General features: G+C 35.8%; 1 protein-coding gene across 2 annotated transcripts in view; it reads left to right on the forward strand.

The window, feature by feature from the left end:
• The window catches only part of Ptpn12 (protein tyrosine phosphatase non-receptor type 12), a 64,262-nt gene that overhangs the window by 14,586 nt on the left and 32,439 nt on the right, over window positions 1–17,237 (forward strand). For both annotated transcript variants that reach the window (XM_048339880.1, XM_048339879.1), the window contains exons 2-3: window positions 8,622–8,730; window positions 14,810–14,886. In XM_048339880.1, the coding sequence (XP_048195837.1) occupies window positions 8,622–8,730; window positions 14,810–14,886 (186 nt within the window). The remainder of the gene's footprint in view (window positions 1–8,621; window positions 8,731–14,809; window positions 14,887–17,237) is intronic.

The raw sequence follows: 17,237 nt of genomic DNA on the forward strand, positions 1-17,237 counted from the left end.
TTTTGCCTTTTCATTTTATACTTGTAGAAAAAAAAGGATTAAATAACAGACCTGACACTACTATCTGTGGGAAGGCCTGCTTAAACTCAGAGCCTGGTCACTGTCCCTGAGCTCTTTTGCTCAAAGCTACCACTTTGAGCCACAGCACTACTTCTGGCTTTCTGGTGGTTAATTGGAGATAGGAGTCTCATGGACTTTCCTGCCTGGGCTGACTTTGAGTGGTGATCTTCAGATCTCAACCTCCTGAGTAGCTAGCATTACAGGTGTGAGCTAGTAGCACCCAGCTACTGTTACTTAATTTTTTAAACAATCAGGTTTAGATTAAATACCTACTTTCCTTCTGGGAGTTTGGAATTTGGGTAGTATGTTAGGTGGAAAGTGCTTATATGACTAGTGTCCAGTAAAAGCCCTGGGCACTGTATTGCTGATGAATTGGTAGAAAATGGTAGAAATTGGTAGAATTGGTAGAAAACATTTCACAAACCACAACTTGTTTTTTCAGGAATTTGATGGGTCTTGTGTGATTCTGTTGGCAGAAGACTCTTGAAACTGGTGCTTAGTTTTTACTGGACTTTGACTCAAACATCTTTATGCTTTCATTTTGTATGTATTAGCTATAATAAGCCATAGTTTTGAGTGTGATGCTGGATCACTGTAATTTGGTGTGTGTATGAATGTATACATGTATGTATGTATGTATGTATTGTCTGACTTAGTTTGCAGATTTTAGTGATATTGAAGATAATGAAGTCAATTATTAAATATGTCCCCAGACACAATATTTAGGACAAAGTATTTCTTTAGATAAATTATGTTGTTGGGTTTTTTGATGAGTTTTATGTCAGTATCATGATACACAGATCAAATTTCAAATAACTTTTTTTTGGGGGGGGGGCCAGTCCTGGGCCTTGAACTCAGGGCCTGAGCACTGTCCCTGGCTTCTTTTTGCTCAAGGCTAGCACTCTGCCACTTGAGCCACAGTGCCACTTCTGGCCGTTTTCTGTATATGTGGTGCTGGGGAATCGAACCCAGGGCCTCATGTATACAAGGCAAGCACTCTTGCCACTAGGCCATATCCCCAGCCCTCAAATAACTTTTTATACTCTTCAACTAAAACCTATTATCTTTAGACTTAGTGAGCTGAGTATGTTATAAAAACAAGAGTAGTTTGCCAATTTACCAACTGTGATGTTCCCAATGCCCTTTAGGTCTAAAAGACATATCCCTGCTTTTTATTTTTACATATATAAAAGACACTATATGAAGGGAGGGATGGGTGACACTGTTGAAGGAGTGACACTGCTCAAGATGCATTGCATTCATAAATTGCTTTGCTATATAGCACCTTCTTTGTACAACTACTTAAGGATAATTAAAAAAATACTACATGTAGCACTAAAGAATGAAAGTAAATAGGAGGTAGTAGAGATGTGGCTCTAGTGATAAAACATTCTACCAGCTGTAAGTGAAAAAGCAAAGGTAGAACATGAGGCCCCTAAGTTCAAGCCCCACTACTGGCAATAAATAAATAAATAAACAAACAAATAAATAAATAAATGCCAGATAAAGATAGTATAATGTATAGATGTACTTTGGAAAATTATACGCTGATATATGTTGATTATGCCTTGCTGGGGAAGTATTTTGCCTTGGTGTAATATATGTGTTAACATCAACTCATACTATTGAGATGAAATGATTTTTTGTAACCGAGAACAAATAAATGTCTTATATATAAAAATACATTTAACAATTACATGCCATATCCCACATTTATTAATCTTTAAAATTTAACTAGTTTCTTTAGTTAGTAATTATCTTAAAAAAATTTAGAGCAGTGGCAAAAGCAGTAAGATACTGTGGGTTAGGTATTATCTATTTTATAGCCAGGTGACTCAAGCTTAAATCTGTTTTACTACATACAGTACAATTTAAGATTTGTACAGTCCTGGGTGCATACTTAACTGAAAATTTGGTATCTTATGAAACTCATTGTTTTGTATGTTATTAGTGAATTTGAGACAGTGATACATGGTCTAGTATCAGAAGATGAAAGACTGTAAGCTTCTGTATTTATATTCTATATTAAAATAATTTGAGTTGTACTAAATTCCATTTCACTTCTATTTTTGTGTTTTTATTGTCTTGTTTTGATTTAAAATCTTGCCAACAAATTTAGCATTTGTCTAAATACATTCTCAAGTTGAGTCTGTTCAGCAAATGGAAAGAGATATTTTAGAAGTGGAACTAACTAATAAAGACTACTGATGGATTGGAGAGGAAGGAAAGGAATCAAAGATGACTCCTCTATGGTTTTGGCTTGAACCATTGAATGGTCATGCTATTTGGATATGTCTGAGACATCTAAGAGGCATATATTGAACAACCTAATAACGATTAACTGTTTGACTCTGGAGAGATTTAACAAACTTCACACAACACATTCTCAATAGCTTCAGCCCTTAGATAATGAAATTATTATAAGAATTTAAACCTTGATAAACAAGTATCTTAAAGATGACAGTCATATTGCTTGGCATTTTTGGAGGCCTGTGAAAATTATTTGGCTTTGGATTTTAAACACAGAACAAATAAATTTATTTGAAACTTTTAAAACATACTAAATTCAAATTTTGTTTGCATCAAAACTGTAATGTGAAGCTTGGGATGTAGGACATGCTTATAATCCCAACACTCAGAGACAAGCAGTAGGATAGGATGGTAAGGTTAAGGACAGACTGGCCTAACATAGTGAGTCCCTATCTCCAAAAAAAAAATTGTAATGTTAGGGCAAGAGGTATATAAGTCATAGAGCACTTGTCTAGGATGTATAGGACCCCAAATTTAACATCTTAGCCAAAAACAATGAGGAGAAATTTCTGTGACTTCTAGTAAATACTTCTTTAGTTCAACTTGCTTTGAATTAGATCGTGGTGTATGAAACCTGATTTTTTAAAAATCTAGTTTTGTCCAGACACTGATGGTTCAACTGTAATCCTAGTTACTAAGGAGATTGAGGATTGCACCTGGAAGCCAGCCTGGGCAGTAAAATCTATGAGATTCTTATCTCCAGTAACCACCAGAAAGTTAGAAGTGGAAGAGACTTCTCTGAAGAGGAAATGAGAATGACCAAAAGGCATATGAAGAAGTGCTCAGCATCACTGGCCATAAAAGAAATGCAAATCAAAACAACATTGCATTTCCCTCTCACCCCAGTAAGAATGTCCATTATCAAGAAAACTAACAGCAACAGATGCTAGCGGGGATGTGGCCAAAAGGGGAACCCTACCATACTGTTGGTGGGAGTGTAAACTTGTTCAACCACTCTGGAAAGCAGTGTGGAGGTTCCTCAAAAGGCTTAAACATAGAGCTCCCCTATGACCCAGGAACCCCGCTTGTGGGCATTTACCCGAAGGATTACAAGCAAGATCACACTAAAGCTACCAGCACAGCTATTTTTATTGTAGAACAATTTACTATCGCTAAAATATGGAACCAACTTAAATGCCCCTCAGGAGATGAACGGATCAAGAAAATGTGGTACATATACACAATGGAATTCTATGCATCTATTAGAAGGAATGACTTGGCTCCATTCGTGAGAAAATGCAAAGACTTAGAAAAAAAATCATACTAAGTAAAGTGATCCAGACACAAAGAAACATAAACTCTATGGTTTCACTCATTGGAAACAATTAGTACTTGTCTTGGTAGTCCTAGCAGAGGAGCACAATAGCTCAGTAGCAATATGCATATGATCACAAAAGATGATACTAAGCAAATTGAATCACAAGACTTGGAAATAAATGGTTTATCTTTGCTTTTGTTATTTCCAATGTACCCTGTGGAATTGTGCCTTTTTCTTTTGTCTTCCTCATGGTTTACAAACCCTGATGTCACTGTAACTGACTTTGGTACCCTGGGTATTTATTATATGTACGTTTATTGGGACTAGGAAAAGGGTAAAAGGCGAACCAATACAATGGCAATACTTAGGAGACAAGATGCTGTAAACCAACTGTACATCTAGGGAGGGTAGGGAGGAAACCGGGGAGGGGGGAAGGTGGGAGAAAAATGAAGGAGGAGATAACAAGTTTGATAAGAAATGTACTCACTGCTTTACATATGTAACTGTACATTACTTTGACAATAAAAAAGTCTTAAAAATTAGAAGTGGAGCTGTAGCTCAAGTGGCAGGGCACTAGCCTTGAGCAAGTCCAGCTGGTGCTTGGGTGCGTGCGCTCTCTCTGTCTCTCTGTCTCTCTGTGTCTGTCTGTCTGTCTGTCTGTCTCTCTCTCTCTCTCTCTCTCTCTCTCCCTCTCTCCCCCCTTTCAGGTCTGTAGTGTAGAGAGGCAAAATTTCCTAAATCATAGTAGAATGGTGTATTACAGGCTCACTGCAGTGGGTTGAGAAGCAGTTAAGAAGGGTATGTTTAAGAAAGGCTTTGCAAAGGAAATAACACTTCCAGAGTTCTAGTTCAGGAGTCACAATTGTGAAACTATTGTCTTAAGGGATGGGGAGTGGCTGGTTGGTGACATTGGGAATTCTATGAGCCTTTTTTCTTTTTGGCCAGTCCTGGGGCTTGGACTCAGGGCCTGAGCACTGTCCCTGGCTTCTTTTTGCTCAAGGCTAGCACTCTGCCACTTGAGCCATAGAGCCACTTCTGGCCGTTTTCTCTGTATGTGGTGCTGGGAAATCGAACCCAGGGCTTCATGTATAGAAAACAAGCACTCTTGCCACTAGGCCATACTCCCAGCGACATTGGGAATTCTATAAGGCTGAAGTATTACACTCTAGTGAGAAAAAATAAAAGAGAGAAGCTAGGAAATCAGACAAACAGCATTTAAAATATTTCATAATTAACCTAAGGAAATGGTAATTGACATATTCATGGAAGCATTCTTTTGGTATATGGTATTATTATTGGTATGATGAAATGATTATACTGGCAGAATATACATAGCTGACTTTTCCAAAATCTTTATGAATCAAAAATGTTTTAGGTAGGGCAAAACTGGTCACACTAATCTATGCTTCCTGACTAGATGGAATTAACTTGAGCCACCACCCCTCAGCAGTAAAGTATTAACTCTTGGTTCAGTGCTATTTTCATATAGTCTAGCCCATGTGCTTTTCAATAAGGTTCTTAGTTCATTACAGCATGTTGCTCAGAAATAGAGGGGGTTTCTCCCACGTTAATTTTCTAGTGCAGCTTTACTAAAAACAATAGGATGGTGGTCAGGAAGTTAAAACCATATTATGTATAAGTATTTTATGTTTTATCTAGTTAAGTGAACTTGGATGCTTTTCATATGGCAAATAATAAATGTACAATATAGTATATGTACAAGTACTGCTACTCAAACACTGTTCAGTGTTAGTGTTGATGTAGTATTTTGAAAATCAGACCATTCTGTGGTTGATTGATTACTCAGTATAAAAGCATTATTCTCAGGATATTACAAATAGACATCTCAGTAATTTTTTGCTCATAGTTATTATTAGAAGGAGAAGTAAAGCAAATAAGATATAATTTCTTTATGGAAATAGTGTTGTAAGAGTACATATAAAAGTAACAAGAACTTAGAAGGAAAAGATTATTTTGGATGGGGAGAATCAAAAGCTTCTTCAGAGCTTGTAAAAAATGGATAATATTTGAAGATATTTGAGTAGAATGACCACTAAAAAGCAAAGAAAGGCAAAGATAATTATTATGGGGATTTTTTTAAGGCAAAATCTTGGGAAATAGTTGTTCAGTGATGTTCTTCCAGTCACCTACTTCTGATGTAAAGTGTTTCTATTCTATGTCCATAGAGTTGGGTTATTCTGGTGTTACATGAAATGGACAAGTGATTTAGAGCAGTTTTGGTTTTTTGATTTTCTGTTCCTCCTTTAATCTGTTCATTTATGCATTAGGTGTCTTATAAACTGCTTCTGCTTTCCCTTGCTTTTCAACCATGATCTTTCCATACCCCCAACTTCTTTTTCTTTTCATCTCTAATTTATTCCTCTGTTTTCTATGACAAATTGCTAAGCAACTCTGAGAAGTATTTGGTGTTGTCAGCCTATACATAAAAATACAAGGAATTGAGCTAGGAATGTGGCTTAGTGGTAGAGTGCTTACCTTGCATGCAGGAAGCCCTGGGTTCATTTCCTCAGTACCACATAAACAAAAGGCTGGAAGTGACGCTGTGGCTCAAGTGGTAGAGTGCTAGCCTTAAGCAAAAAGAAGCCAGGGACAGTGCTCAGGCCCTGAGTCCAAGTCACAGGACTGGCAAAAAATAAAATAAAACAAACAAAAATACAATGAATCAGAATTATTGAAAAATCAACATTCGTTTCCCTCATACCAGTTAATTAGTACTTCTATTTATTTTATTTATATATATATTTTTTTGCCAGTCCTGGGCCTTGGACTCAGGGCCTGAGCACTGTCCCTGGCTTCTTTTTTCTCAAGGCTAGCACTCTGCCACTTGAGCCACAGCGCCACTTCTGGCCATTTTCTGTATATGTGGTGGCTGGGGAATCGAACCCTGGGCTTCATATGTACAAAGCAAGCACTCTTGCCACTAGGCCATATTCCCAGCCCCTAATTAGTACTTCTAATTTAAAACCTAAATACCTTATACTGGTTGTTTTCAAAGCTAGGTTAACAGATAGTAGTATCACCTGTTTAGAATCACCTTCACTAAGAATTAAAATTCTCATAGTTCACCTCAAGTCTTCATTCAGAAGCTCTTAGGATAAAGCCCAGCAGTCAGGCCTTCCAGGTGATTGCGAAGCCAGCTCAAATTTGATACACAAGCTACAACAGCTCCTGTCAGATAAAATTTGCCCAGAATATGTGACAATTGAAAGGGTTTCAGTAATAATAGTAAACGTTTTCTGAGCCATTTTATGTTCCAGTCTCTTCTTACAGAGGTTGTAACAGGTGTTAAGTGTGTTCCTTGTTTATGTAACTCAAAAGTTGAAAATTCAGAAATTTAGACAGCTAAAGTGTTAAAGGGGGCCCTTTTTTGTAGGGAACTGTCTACTTGAAGATTAACTTCTAATATAGTTTGGTAGAATTTCCTGCTATTAAATTTTTAAATTTATGTATTGTGCAGGTCCTGGGCTTGACCTCAGCACTGGGATGGTATCGTTGAGCATTTTTATTCAAGGATAAAGCTCTATCATTTGAGCCATAGTTTTACTTCTGGCTTTTTGGTGGTTAATTGGAGATAAGTCTTCATGGACTTTACTGTTCATGCTGGATTTGAACCACATTTCTTAGTTCTCAGCCTCTGGAGTAGCTAAAATTACAGGCTTGTGCCAACAGCATGTCTGGCACTTGCTATTCCTTTTTTTTTTTTTGCCAGTCCTGGGGCTTGAACTCAGGGCCTGAGCACTGTCCCTCACGTCTTTTTGCTCAAGGCTAGCACTCTACCACTTGAGCCACAGTGCTGCCACTTGTGGCTTCTTCTATATATGTGGTGCTGAGGAATTGAACCTAGGGCTTCATGTATACAAGACAAGCATTCTACCACTAGGCCATATTCCCAGCTCCTTGCTGTTGATATTTAAGTACAAAACAAAGTCATAATATGTTGTGCAAACTGTCTTTATCTGGTAAGAATATTTCAAAGTGTATTACTTCATAATTTAATTGACACATGGCAATTGTATTTGGTGCAGTGTGACATTTCCATACATATATGCAACTTAGAATGACTTACATCAGGTCTAAGAACATTATGAAGCTTTTGTCTAATTTAAAAAAAAAATATGGCTACTTAGTTGATTAAAAACCAGTGTCAAAGTAGCCAAAATGAAATAATGAAAAATCAGTTGTCAGATTTTTTCATTTCATTTATATTTAATAATTTATTGGCTAGTACCAGAATGTTTTCAGTGTTTTTAATCCTGAAGGAAAGAAGACTCCTTTGAAATTAAATTTTAGCAGTGTAGTTGAGTAGGCTTTAACAATTCACAATGCCGACTTTCAGTTCTTCTGAAAGCAGGAAGTATATTACTGACACGCAAAAATATTCCAGCCCGAAGAACATCCCTACTGCCATATGTGGTAAGAATTTGTCACTAACCCACAAGCCACTTCTGTAATGCAGTGAACAAACAGAATTGGTCTTTGTTGGACATTTCCAATCCAATAAGAAAGGACTTTGTTTTGCAGTGTTTTATCAGTAATTATTAGCTTATGCCTTGGAGAAAGCCTGTCACATCATGGGTGTTCATAGTTTATTAAGGAAAGGAATAATGAAACTTGTACTCTTTTTTTAATCATGAATTTTAAAGTCGATTATTTACTCTTCACTGAAGCACAAATTACTTGAATAAAAGAATGAACTAAGTATGCATACTCACTTTATTAATGGCATCTTTACATGAAATTATCTTAATTCTGGTTTCCTTTGCTGCTCATTTGGAAGAAATGTTTGCATTTATGCTAAAAAGAAATGACCCTTTGGTTAATTATTAAAGGATAGTTAGCAGCTTAGAAAAACAGGAAAATTAGTTCGGGGGAATTAGGTAGGCAGAATTCATTGAAAAGCTATTTGTATATCATCGACATTTTGAAAATATTAATGTTTTTCTAAACTTGATTTTGTTTGTTGTTTTTTAAGCGATTAAGAAGATTGTCTACCAAATATAGAACAGAAAAGATTTATCCCACAGCTACTGGAGAAAAAGAAGAAAATGTTAAAAAGAACAGATATAAGGACATATTGCCATGTAAGTTTGAAACATTCTTGATAGAATGAATAGAAATATTAATTTGCATTTTTATAACCTAACCAACTTGTTTTTCTTGAATTTGATTTATAAGGAGATAGTAATTAATCTTTTTTTCAAGGTACACTACAAAATAATAATTTATAATTGTGCTTCTTGCTTTTCCTTATTATAATTGTTTTAGTTTTTCTTCTGTAAGCATCACAGCTGCTCTAATAGTTATTTTTTAGTTTCAGAATTTCAGGGGAAATAACTTGGTAGACTTCAAGTTCAAAGACGTTATTTCATTAAAAAATAAAACAATATAACATAGTGGGTAATTTTATAAAATGCTAAAAACACTGATTTGTTCACTACCTATTAACAAAAGAACCTTGAATAATTATGTATGAAAATGGGATCATAAATGACTCAAATCACCTTTGTATCTGCTTTTCTCAGTCTAAATATGTATCTCTGGGTACATCTTAGATTGATAGTATTATGTTTCAAGAATAACATCAGTTACATTTTTAGATATTATTGTTTTCTGTCTGGTATTATGACTTTAAATATGTGACCCCTTTTATAAAACAAAAATACGTTTTGCACCTACTCTGTCTTAAGCTGCCAATAGTCTTCTCTTTTCCTTCACTTGTCTTAAAGTTCCTACATTCTGTGACATTAGTTCCTTAATTAACTGTTGTCATTATTAAAGCTTCTTGCTAAAACATCCTAGATACAGTTCTCAGTGACCTTGTAAGTGGTAGATTCAGTGCTGTTTTTTTCTGTGTTTAGTTTTTTCAGTTAACTATTTTGATGCCATTGACCAGTTCTTATTTGAAATTTGATAACTTATCAGATCATAGCCTCTGTCTTGTTTTCTTACTTCTATTTCTCATTGGTTTCTTGCCTAAATTGAATCCTTAATCTTCCTGTTACTTTTGTTGTACATTATTCTCAACTGTAGGATGCATGGGTGGCCAATATTAACAGATGTGGTATAGTATAACAGGGTTTAGTATAAATAGTGAAGAATTCTGACTCCAGAAGTTCACATACTGACTATATCACTTGGTAGCTATAAGAACTTGGACTCTATTTCTGTGTCCGTTTTATTATTTGTAAAATTAAGACTACAGTAATACTTACTATGATTTTTTTGTGTTACATCAGTCTAAGCATTTCCTGGTTAGTATAGTAGCTACTCCTGTGGCTTTTATAAAACATTCCCAACTTTCCATACAAGTTCCTTCTGTTTGTTCATGTTCTATAACAAAAATGTTATAAACTTTGTAGTTTATAAGCAATACAGGGGCCGGGAATGTGGCTTAGTGGTAGAATGCTTGCCTTATTGCCTAGCATGCACAAAGCCCTGGGTTGGGTTCCTCAGTACCACATAAAAGAAAAAAACTGGAAGTGGTGCTGTGGCCTAAGAGGTAGAATGCTAGCCTTGAACAAAAAGAAGCTCAGGATAGCGCCCAGGCCCTGAGTTAAAGCCCCAAGCCTGGCAAAACAAACATGTAAAAAAAAATAGGGGTTGGTATGGTATATGGACAGTTTACTGTGCTCTCTTAATTGATGCATATACTTAGATAATCTCTACTCGACTTTCACGTAGGGAATTTGAAATACCACTGTGTTTCTGTTTTCATATGATGTTTGATTTATTTTACCAGAAGCTTTTGAACCTAAGCTGGGTTCCAGTGGCCCATACCTCTGATCCTAGCAAATTAGGAGATTGAGATCTGAGGAAGTTCAAAGCCAGCCTGGTGCAGGAAAGTCTGAGAAAGTCTCCAATTAACTGCTCAAAAGCCAGTAGAGCTGTGGTTCAAGTGGTAGAGCCCCAAGCCTTCAGCAAAAAACTTCAGGGACAGTGAATAGACCCTGAGTTCAAGCCCCAGAACGTGATGTGCGCATATGTGTACACACACACACAGAGCTTTGTACATATATTATGTTCTGGTGATGCAAAAAACAAGTTGGCAGAAATCCCCCCTATCTTTTCAGGGTTTGTATTATAACCTAGATGATAGAGAATACATACGAATTAACATATATAGTCTGTCATGTGACTATTAATGCTAACGAAAATATAATGGGAAGGATAAGGGTCATAAAGAAATTGGGAATAAATAGAAGAGAAGCTTTGGTTTTTGAACAGAGATAGAGAAGGAAGGTTAGTGGCAGTGCTCGTAAACTGGTCCTCTGAAAAATAAAGTTCTTGATTTATATTGTTTGGTAATTTTTATAACATGGAGTTTTCCATAATCACCTTTTTGATTTATTTTTGAAATGAGGCCTGTCCTATGTTTATGCAGGTCTTATCTTTGTCTTTCTTGCCTCAGCCTTCTGAGGGCTGAAATGTACAAACATGTGCTACCATGCCCAGTAGTACTTTTTGATATGTTCAGTATATTGGAGGCAAGTCCCAGAACTAAGAAATATCTGTACATTATTAGATCTAAAACTGAGCTAGCCTTTAGGAATGGTAGATCAGGGATGAAAAGCCTACTCTAATGTTAATTATAGAGATTCTTTTTGCTTATAGAATTTAGTTAATACCTTCCTCTTTGCTTGGAGGTGACAGTATATGTGAATTTTATTTTATTGCCATAGATCGTTAGTGTTCGTAGTAGAGTGGGGTGCAACTTTAAAACATCTCTTATGTAGCCATTATTGGTTTTACCTCTTTGGAGTCAAGCTCTTGGGCAGTTATAGAGACAGAAAAACCAACCAAGGAAATAATTGCTTTTATTTCCTTGATACTTAGTTTTCTTCAGTTCAGTTTGATGTTTAATAAGAGTGCCAAAAATATTAAAAATACATGTGATAAATTACATAAACAGCTAATACTGGTTTTCAAATTCTCAATAACCAACTGTGTTTAATAGAAGGCAGTGAACTACCACCCTTCCTCTTATACTGGAATATAGGGAGTTTTTAAAGCATTTTTTGCTCCATTTTGAGCTTACTGAATCAAACTTAGTACTGGATAAATGAGACTAGCAAAAATCTTGTAATCTAATTTGTTCCCCCTCGTCCTTTCTTCTCGTGATTAGTGACAGATTAAATAACATTGGCAAAATTCTGAAGCTAGGTGATGGATATGTGAAGGCTCACTATTCTATTTTGTGTATGCTTAAATTTTTTCATCTTTGAAAATAAAATTAAGATTATATTTCCTGCCTATATGTAACCTCTCTATTACGTATGCTAGCAGTCTTGACTGTCATCTTGGAACCATTATTCTTACTTGGATTCACTATCACCCGTCTTACTGAAGACCCCATGGTAGCCTATCTATTATGCTCTTCTTTTGGTGTCCAATGAAAATAAAAGTAATTAACTCTATTGTAACATATTACTAATAAATATAACATTATAAAGTTTATATAGTTGCTTTATCATCATTCTAACTACTGAATATTCTATTCTCATTTATAAGAAGTATCTGTTTTCGTATATATATTTACTGTCCCAAATGTCATGAACAGGCTATATAGAGTCAATGACATTCTTTGATAGATATGTAAACATTCCCTTTTTCTTGGGCACATGATGAAGAGATAAGTAATTTTCATTGGAAACTATTATGTCATTTGCTCCCTCTTTTTTTCAGTACTGAAGTTTGGACTCAATGTCTTGACAATTGCTAGAAAGGTACTTCACAATTTGAGCCACACTTAACAGCCTTTCCCCACTTTTTTGCCTGAGTTGTTTTTTAGTGGTTTTACAGTTTTGCCCAGAGGTGGCCTCTTTTTTCTTATTTATTGTGCAATCCTGGGGCTTGAACTTGGGGCCTGGGTGCTGACCTTGGGCTTTTTTTTTTTTGTTAAAGGCTAGTGTTTGTATTACTTCAGTTATAGCTCCACTTTCAGCTTTTAGTAGTTTATTGGAGATGAAGAGTCAGACTTTCCTGCCTATACTGGTTTCATACCAACTGCAATTCTCAGATCTCAGCCTCTTCAGTAGTTAGGATTACAGGTATGACCTACCAGTACCTGGTTTGAGATTGTCCTACCTATAACCTCCCAGACATAGCTGGTATTGAAGATGTACACCAACATACCTTAGCTTGTTAGTTGAGGTGGGACACTTAACTTTTTGCATGGCTTAGTCTTAAACTGTGATCCTTTGAACTTTGCCTCCTGATTAGTTGGCATTATGATATTACTTACTGCAATATAGTAGTAATTATTACATGTCTCTTCCTATAAATTTCCAACAAAGACTCCTTCATAAATAAATTAAGTCAGCAGAATTAGACCTTAATGCTTTGCATAAAATTTAGAACAATGCAAAATCAGTTGTTATAGATGTCCTTTAAGAGTTCACTAAAGTTTTTCCATACCTGTTACTATTTTTGTGTAATTTTGTGTTAATTGCCTTTAATATTGAATGTCCACAAATTAGGAAGTATATGATATCATCATAGTGACTTTTTTTTTAGAGTTCAGAGATTTTTTTTTAATAATTATTTATTGTCAAATGATGGGGTTATAGTAGAGGGGTTACAGTTTCATACGTTAGGCCATGGGTACATTTCTTGTACTATTTATGACCTCCTCCCTCATTCCCCCTTCCCCCCTCCCCTTTCCCTCTCCCCCCATGAGTTCTTCAGTTGATTTATACCAAATGGTTTTGCAAGTATTGCTTTTGGAGTCATTTGTCTTTTTATTCATTGTCTCTCGATTTTGATATTCCCTTTCATTTTCCTAGTTCTAATACCAGTATATACAGTATCCAGGGTACTCAGATGAGATACAGTGATAGCACGGGGACAACCACAGGAAGGGGATATAATAGGATCATCAACAAAAGGAGCTAGTTTCACATGGCATGTTGAAAGTAATTGCAACAGTGATATAACAGTTGTTTCCATAACATGGAGCTCATTTCACTTTGCATCATTTTATATGTTCATGAGGGCTTAGCTATTGGGCTGTTGTGATCCTCTGCTATGACTAATAAACCTGTGCTAATTATTCCTTATGAGGGAAACCATGGAGTCCATGTTTCTTTGGTTCTGGCTCACTTCACTTAGTATAATTTTTTCCAAGTCCTTCCATTTCTTTACGAATGGGGCAATGCCATTCTTTCTGATAGAGGCATAAAATTCCATTGTGTATATGTACCACATTTTCCTGATCCATTCATCTACTGAGGGGCATCTGTGTTGGTTCCATATTTTGGCAATGACAAATTGTGCTGGGATGAACATTGTTGGGCTGGTGGCTTTAGTGTGGTCCTGCTTGTAATTTTTTGGGTAGATGCCCAAAAGTGGGGCTGCTGGGTCATAGGGGAGCTCATAGTGACATTTATATGTTGTTTTGATCCCTTTAAATCCAAAGAAGATGAATACAAGTTAGAACTACTACTTTAGGATTTCATAGTATCAAAGTATATCTCCCCCATTATATTAGTTTGGCATGTGTATTTAATTTTTATTATTTTCTAATAAACACAAAGGATAGATTAATTGGAATTTAGGTAAATAAATTTACGTATTAGTGGTTAGTTGTCTCTCAGTTAGCTGGATTACTGATTGAAACAACTGTAGAGGCTTAAACATTCTTCTGTAATGAGTCTATGCCAGTACCCTAGGATTTATATTTTAAAAGAGTTTTAGAGATGATTCTTATTGCAACTTTAACATATCTCTGTATATCACTAATTTTTTTTGAGTTTAAGGTATTTTCTGTTAATATAATGTTAGAAATTGCCCTCCAGGAACGTAGACTTCATTTTCATCAACTTGTTTGTGTGTGCTAGTTCTGGGCCTTGAACCCAGAGCCTGAGTGTAGTCCCTGAGAGTTCTTGTTCAAGGATAGTAGTCTACCATTGGAACCACAGCTCCACTTCTGTCTTTTTGGTGGTTGGTTAATTGGAGAAAAGTCTCATAGACTTTGCTGCCCAGCTGTCTTTGAACCACCATCCTCAGATCTCAGCCTCCTCAGTAGCAAGGATTACAGGTGTTTACATTACAAGGGTCCAGCCTTTATTTTTTTAACTAAAATTTTAAATTAATTTTATTTATGCTTCTTCAGAAAAACTTAAATGCCAATAGAACATAATATTTGAAATTTTTTTCTTGTAGTTGATCATAGCCGAGTTAAGTTGACTTTGAAAACTCCTTCTCAAGATTCAGACTATATTAATGCAAATTTTATTAAGGTATGTATCAGTATTGCATTGTATTCCTTTGTCATTTTTAATGTTTTATGTAAAAGTTTTAATAAAGTTCTTTAGATGTCCAAACATGGTGACAACAGGAAAAGTAATAAAAATAAAAGAATTGACCCTTTGTTCATTTTTCATAATTTCTTATAAATTGTTAGTATTAGATTACTAGGTAAAGTTGGTTTAAAATTATAGAACATAAACTTAAATTTTTTAACTTTTAGGAATTGTTACTGTTCTTAAGTGACAGCAAAATTTAACATAAGTCTTTTTGTGTGTGCCAGTCTGGGGCTTGACTTTAGGGCTTGGTGTTATACCTTGGGTTTTTTGCTCAAAGCTAGTGCTCTACCACTTGACCTAAGGTCGACCAGTTGACATAGCTAGGCTTCCAGCTTTTTGCTGGTTTGTTGGAGATAAGAATCTCACAGATTTTCATATCCAACCTAGTTTAGAATTGTGATCCTCAGATCTCATCCTCTTGAGTAGGTGAATTATAGGTCTGAGCCACTGGTGCTACCGCAACATAGTCTTTTTTAGATAGCTTTGGGTACATTTCTTGTTTAACTTGTTAGCTCCTCCCTCATTTTTCTCCTGCCTCTCCCCTCCCCATTCCCCCCCATAAGTTGTACAGTTGGTTTATACCAAATGGTTTTGTAAGTATTGCTTTTGGAATCGTTTGTCTTTTTATCCTTAGTCTCTCGATTTGGTATTCCCTTTCCCTTCCCTAGTTCTAATACCAGTATATACAGTGTCCAGGGTACTAAGATCAGATACAGTGATAGCGGGGGTAAAACCACAGTTAAGGAATACAAGAGAAAAAAAAAGGTTTGGTTTCACATGGCATGTTGAAAATAATTACAACAATGATATATCTCTTATTTCCATAATGTGGAGTTTATTTCACTTAGCCTCGTCTTAAGTGTTTGGAAGGGCATAGCTGTTGGGCTATTGTGATCTTCTGCTATGACTAGCCTAAACTTGTACTAATTATTCCCTATGAGGGAAACCATGGAGTCCATGTTTCTTTGGGTCTGGCTCATTTCATTTAGTATAATTTTTTCCAAGTCCTTCTATTTCCTTATGAATGGGGCAATGCCATTCTTTCTGATAGAGGCACAGAATTCCATTGTGTTTATGTACCAAATTTTCCTGATCCATTCATCTACTGAGGGGCATCTGGGTTGGTTCCATATTTTAGCAATGACAGATTGTGCTGCAATGAACATTGTTGTGCTGGTGGCTTTAGTGTGTTGTTGTTTGTGGTCTTTTGGGTAGATGCCCAAAAGCAGCGGGGCTGTTGGGTCATAGGGTAGCTCTATGTTTAGCCTTCTCAGGAATCTCCATACTGCTTTCCAGAGTGGCTTAACCAGTTTACATTCCCACCAACAATGAACTAGGGTTCCCTTTTGGCCACATCCCCTCCAGCATTTGTTATTGTTAGTTTTCCTGATAATGAGACATTCTTACTGGAGTGAGGTGGAATTTTCTGGCCTGGTTTCTTTTTGCTCAAGGCTAGGACTCTACCTCTTGAGCCACAGGCCACTTATTTCTGTTTATGTGGTGCTGGGGTATTGAACCTGGGCTTCATGCATGCTAGGCAAGCACTCTACCACTAAGCCACATTCCCAGCCCCTAGCTTTGGTTCATTTTGATAAAAAGTAGTCAAGTGATTTCTTTTTCTTTCTTTTTTTTTTTTTTCCTGCTTGTTTGCTATTTTATTTTTGAGAAGGAACTGTGTAGTTCAGGCTGGCTTAGAAAGCTCCTGATTCTCCTGTTTCAGTCTCCTGCTCAGTAAATAGTCAAGTTCTTCAAATAATTATCAGTAGAGATGAAAACTATTACTTGATTGAATATAATAGAAGGCCTATTTGAGTATAACTAAAAGGCTTTTTAATAGAAAAGTCTATTTTACTTTTAGTATTTCTAGTTATAAAACTAAAATTTTTAGTTTTATATTTGATATTTTTTGATGCTTTAATAAGTTATTTTATCAACCAAAAACAGTAAGAATTTATGCAGTGTAATTTTACTGCCATGTCAACATTGGACAGTCATGGTTTGAAATAAAAATTTCACTTACCAGTTTTATTATGATTGCAGTAAAGCCTAAACTTCATAGTTAGAACATAAACTAGTAAGTAGATGATTTGCTTGTGCTCTCAGTTGTTGTCATTGTTATTTTTTGTATGCACATGTATTAGAATTCTAGTTTTTAATTGTACTTCAGGACACTGATTTTCTGTATGATTCAGTCATGCCCTAGTTTTATTATTTTAGTCAGCTATCCTATTTGATCTATTCTTGAGTTTATTATTTCAGATCTATGTAATAGGTTTAAATGAACT

Source organism: Perognathus longimembris, chromosome 2, assembly GCF_023159225.1.
Source record: "Perognathus longimembris pacificus isolate PPM17 chromosome 2, ASM2315922v1, whole genome shotgun sequence".
Classification (NCBI taxonomy): domain Eukaryota; kingdom Metazoa; phylum Chordata; class Mammalia; order Rodentia; family Heteromyidae; genus Perognathus; species Perognathus longimembris.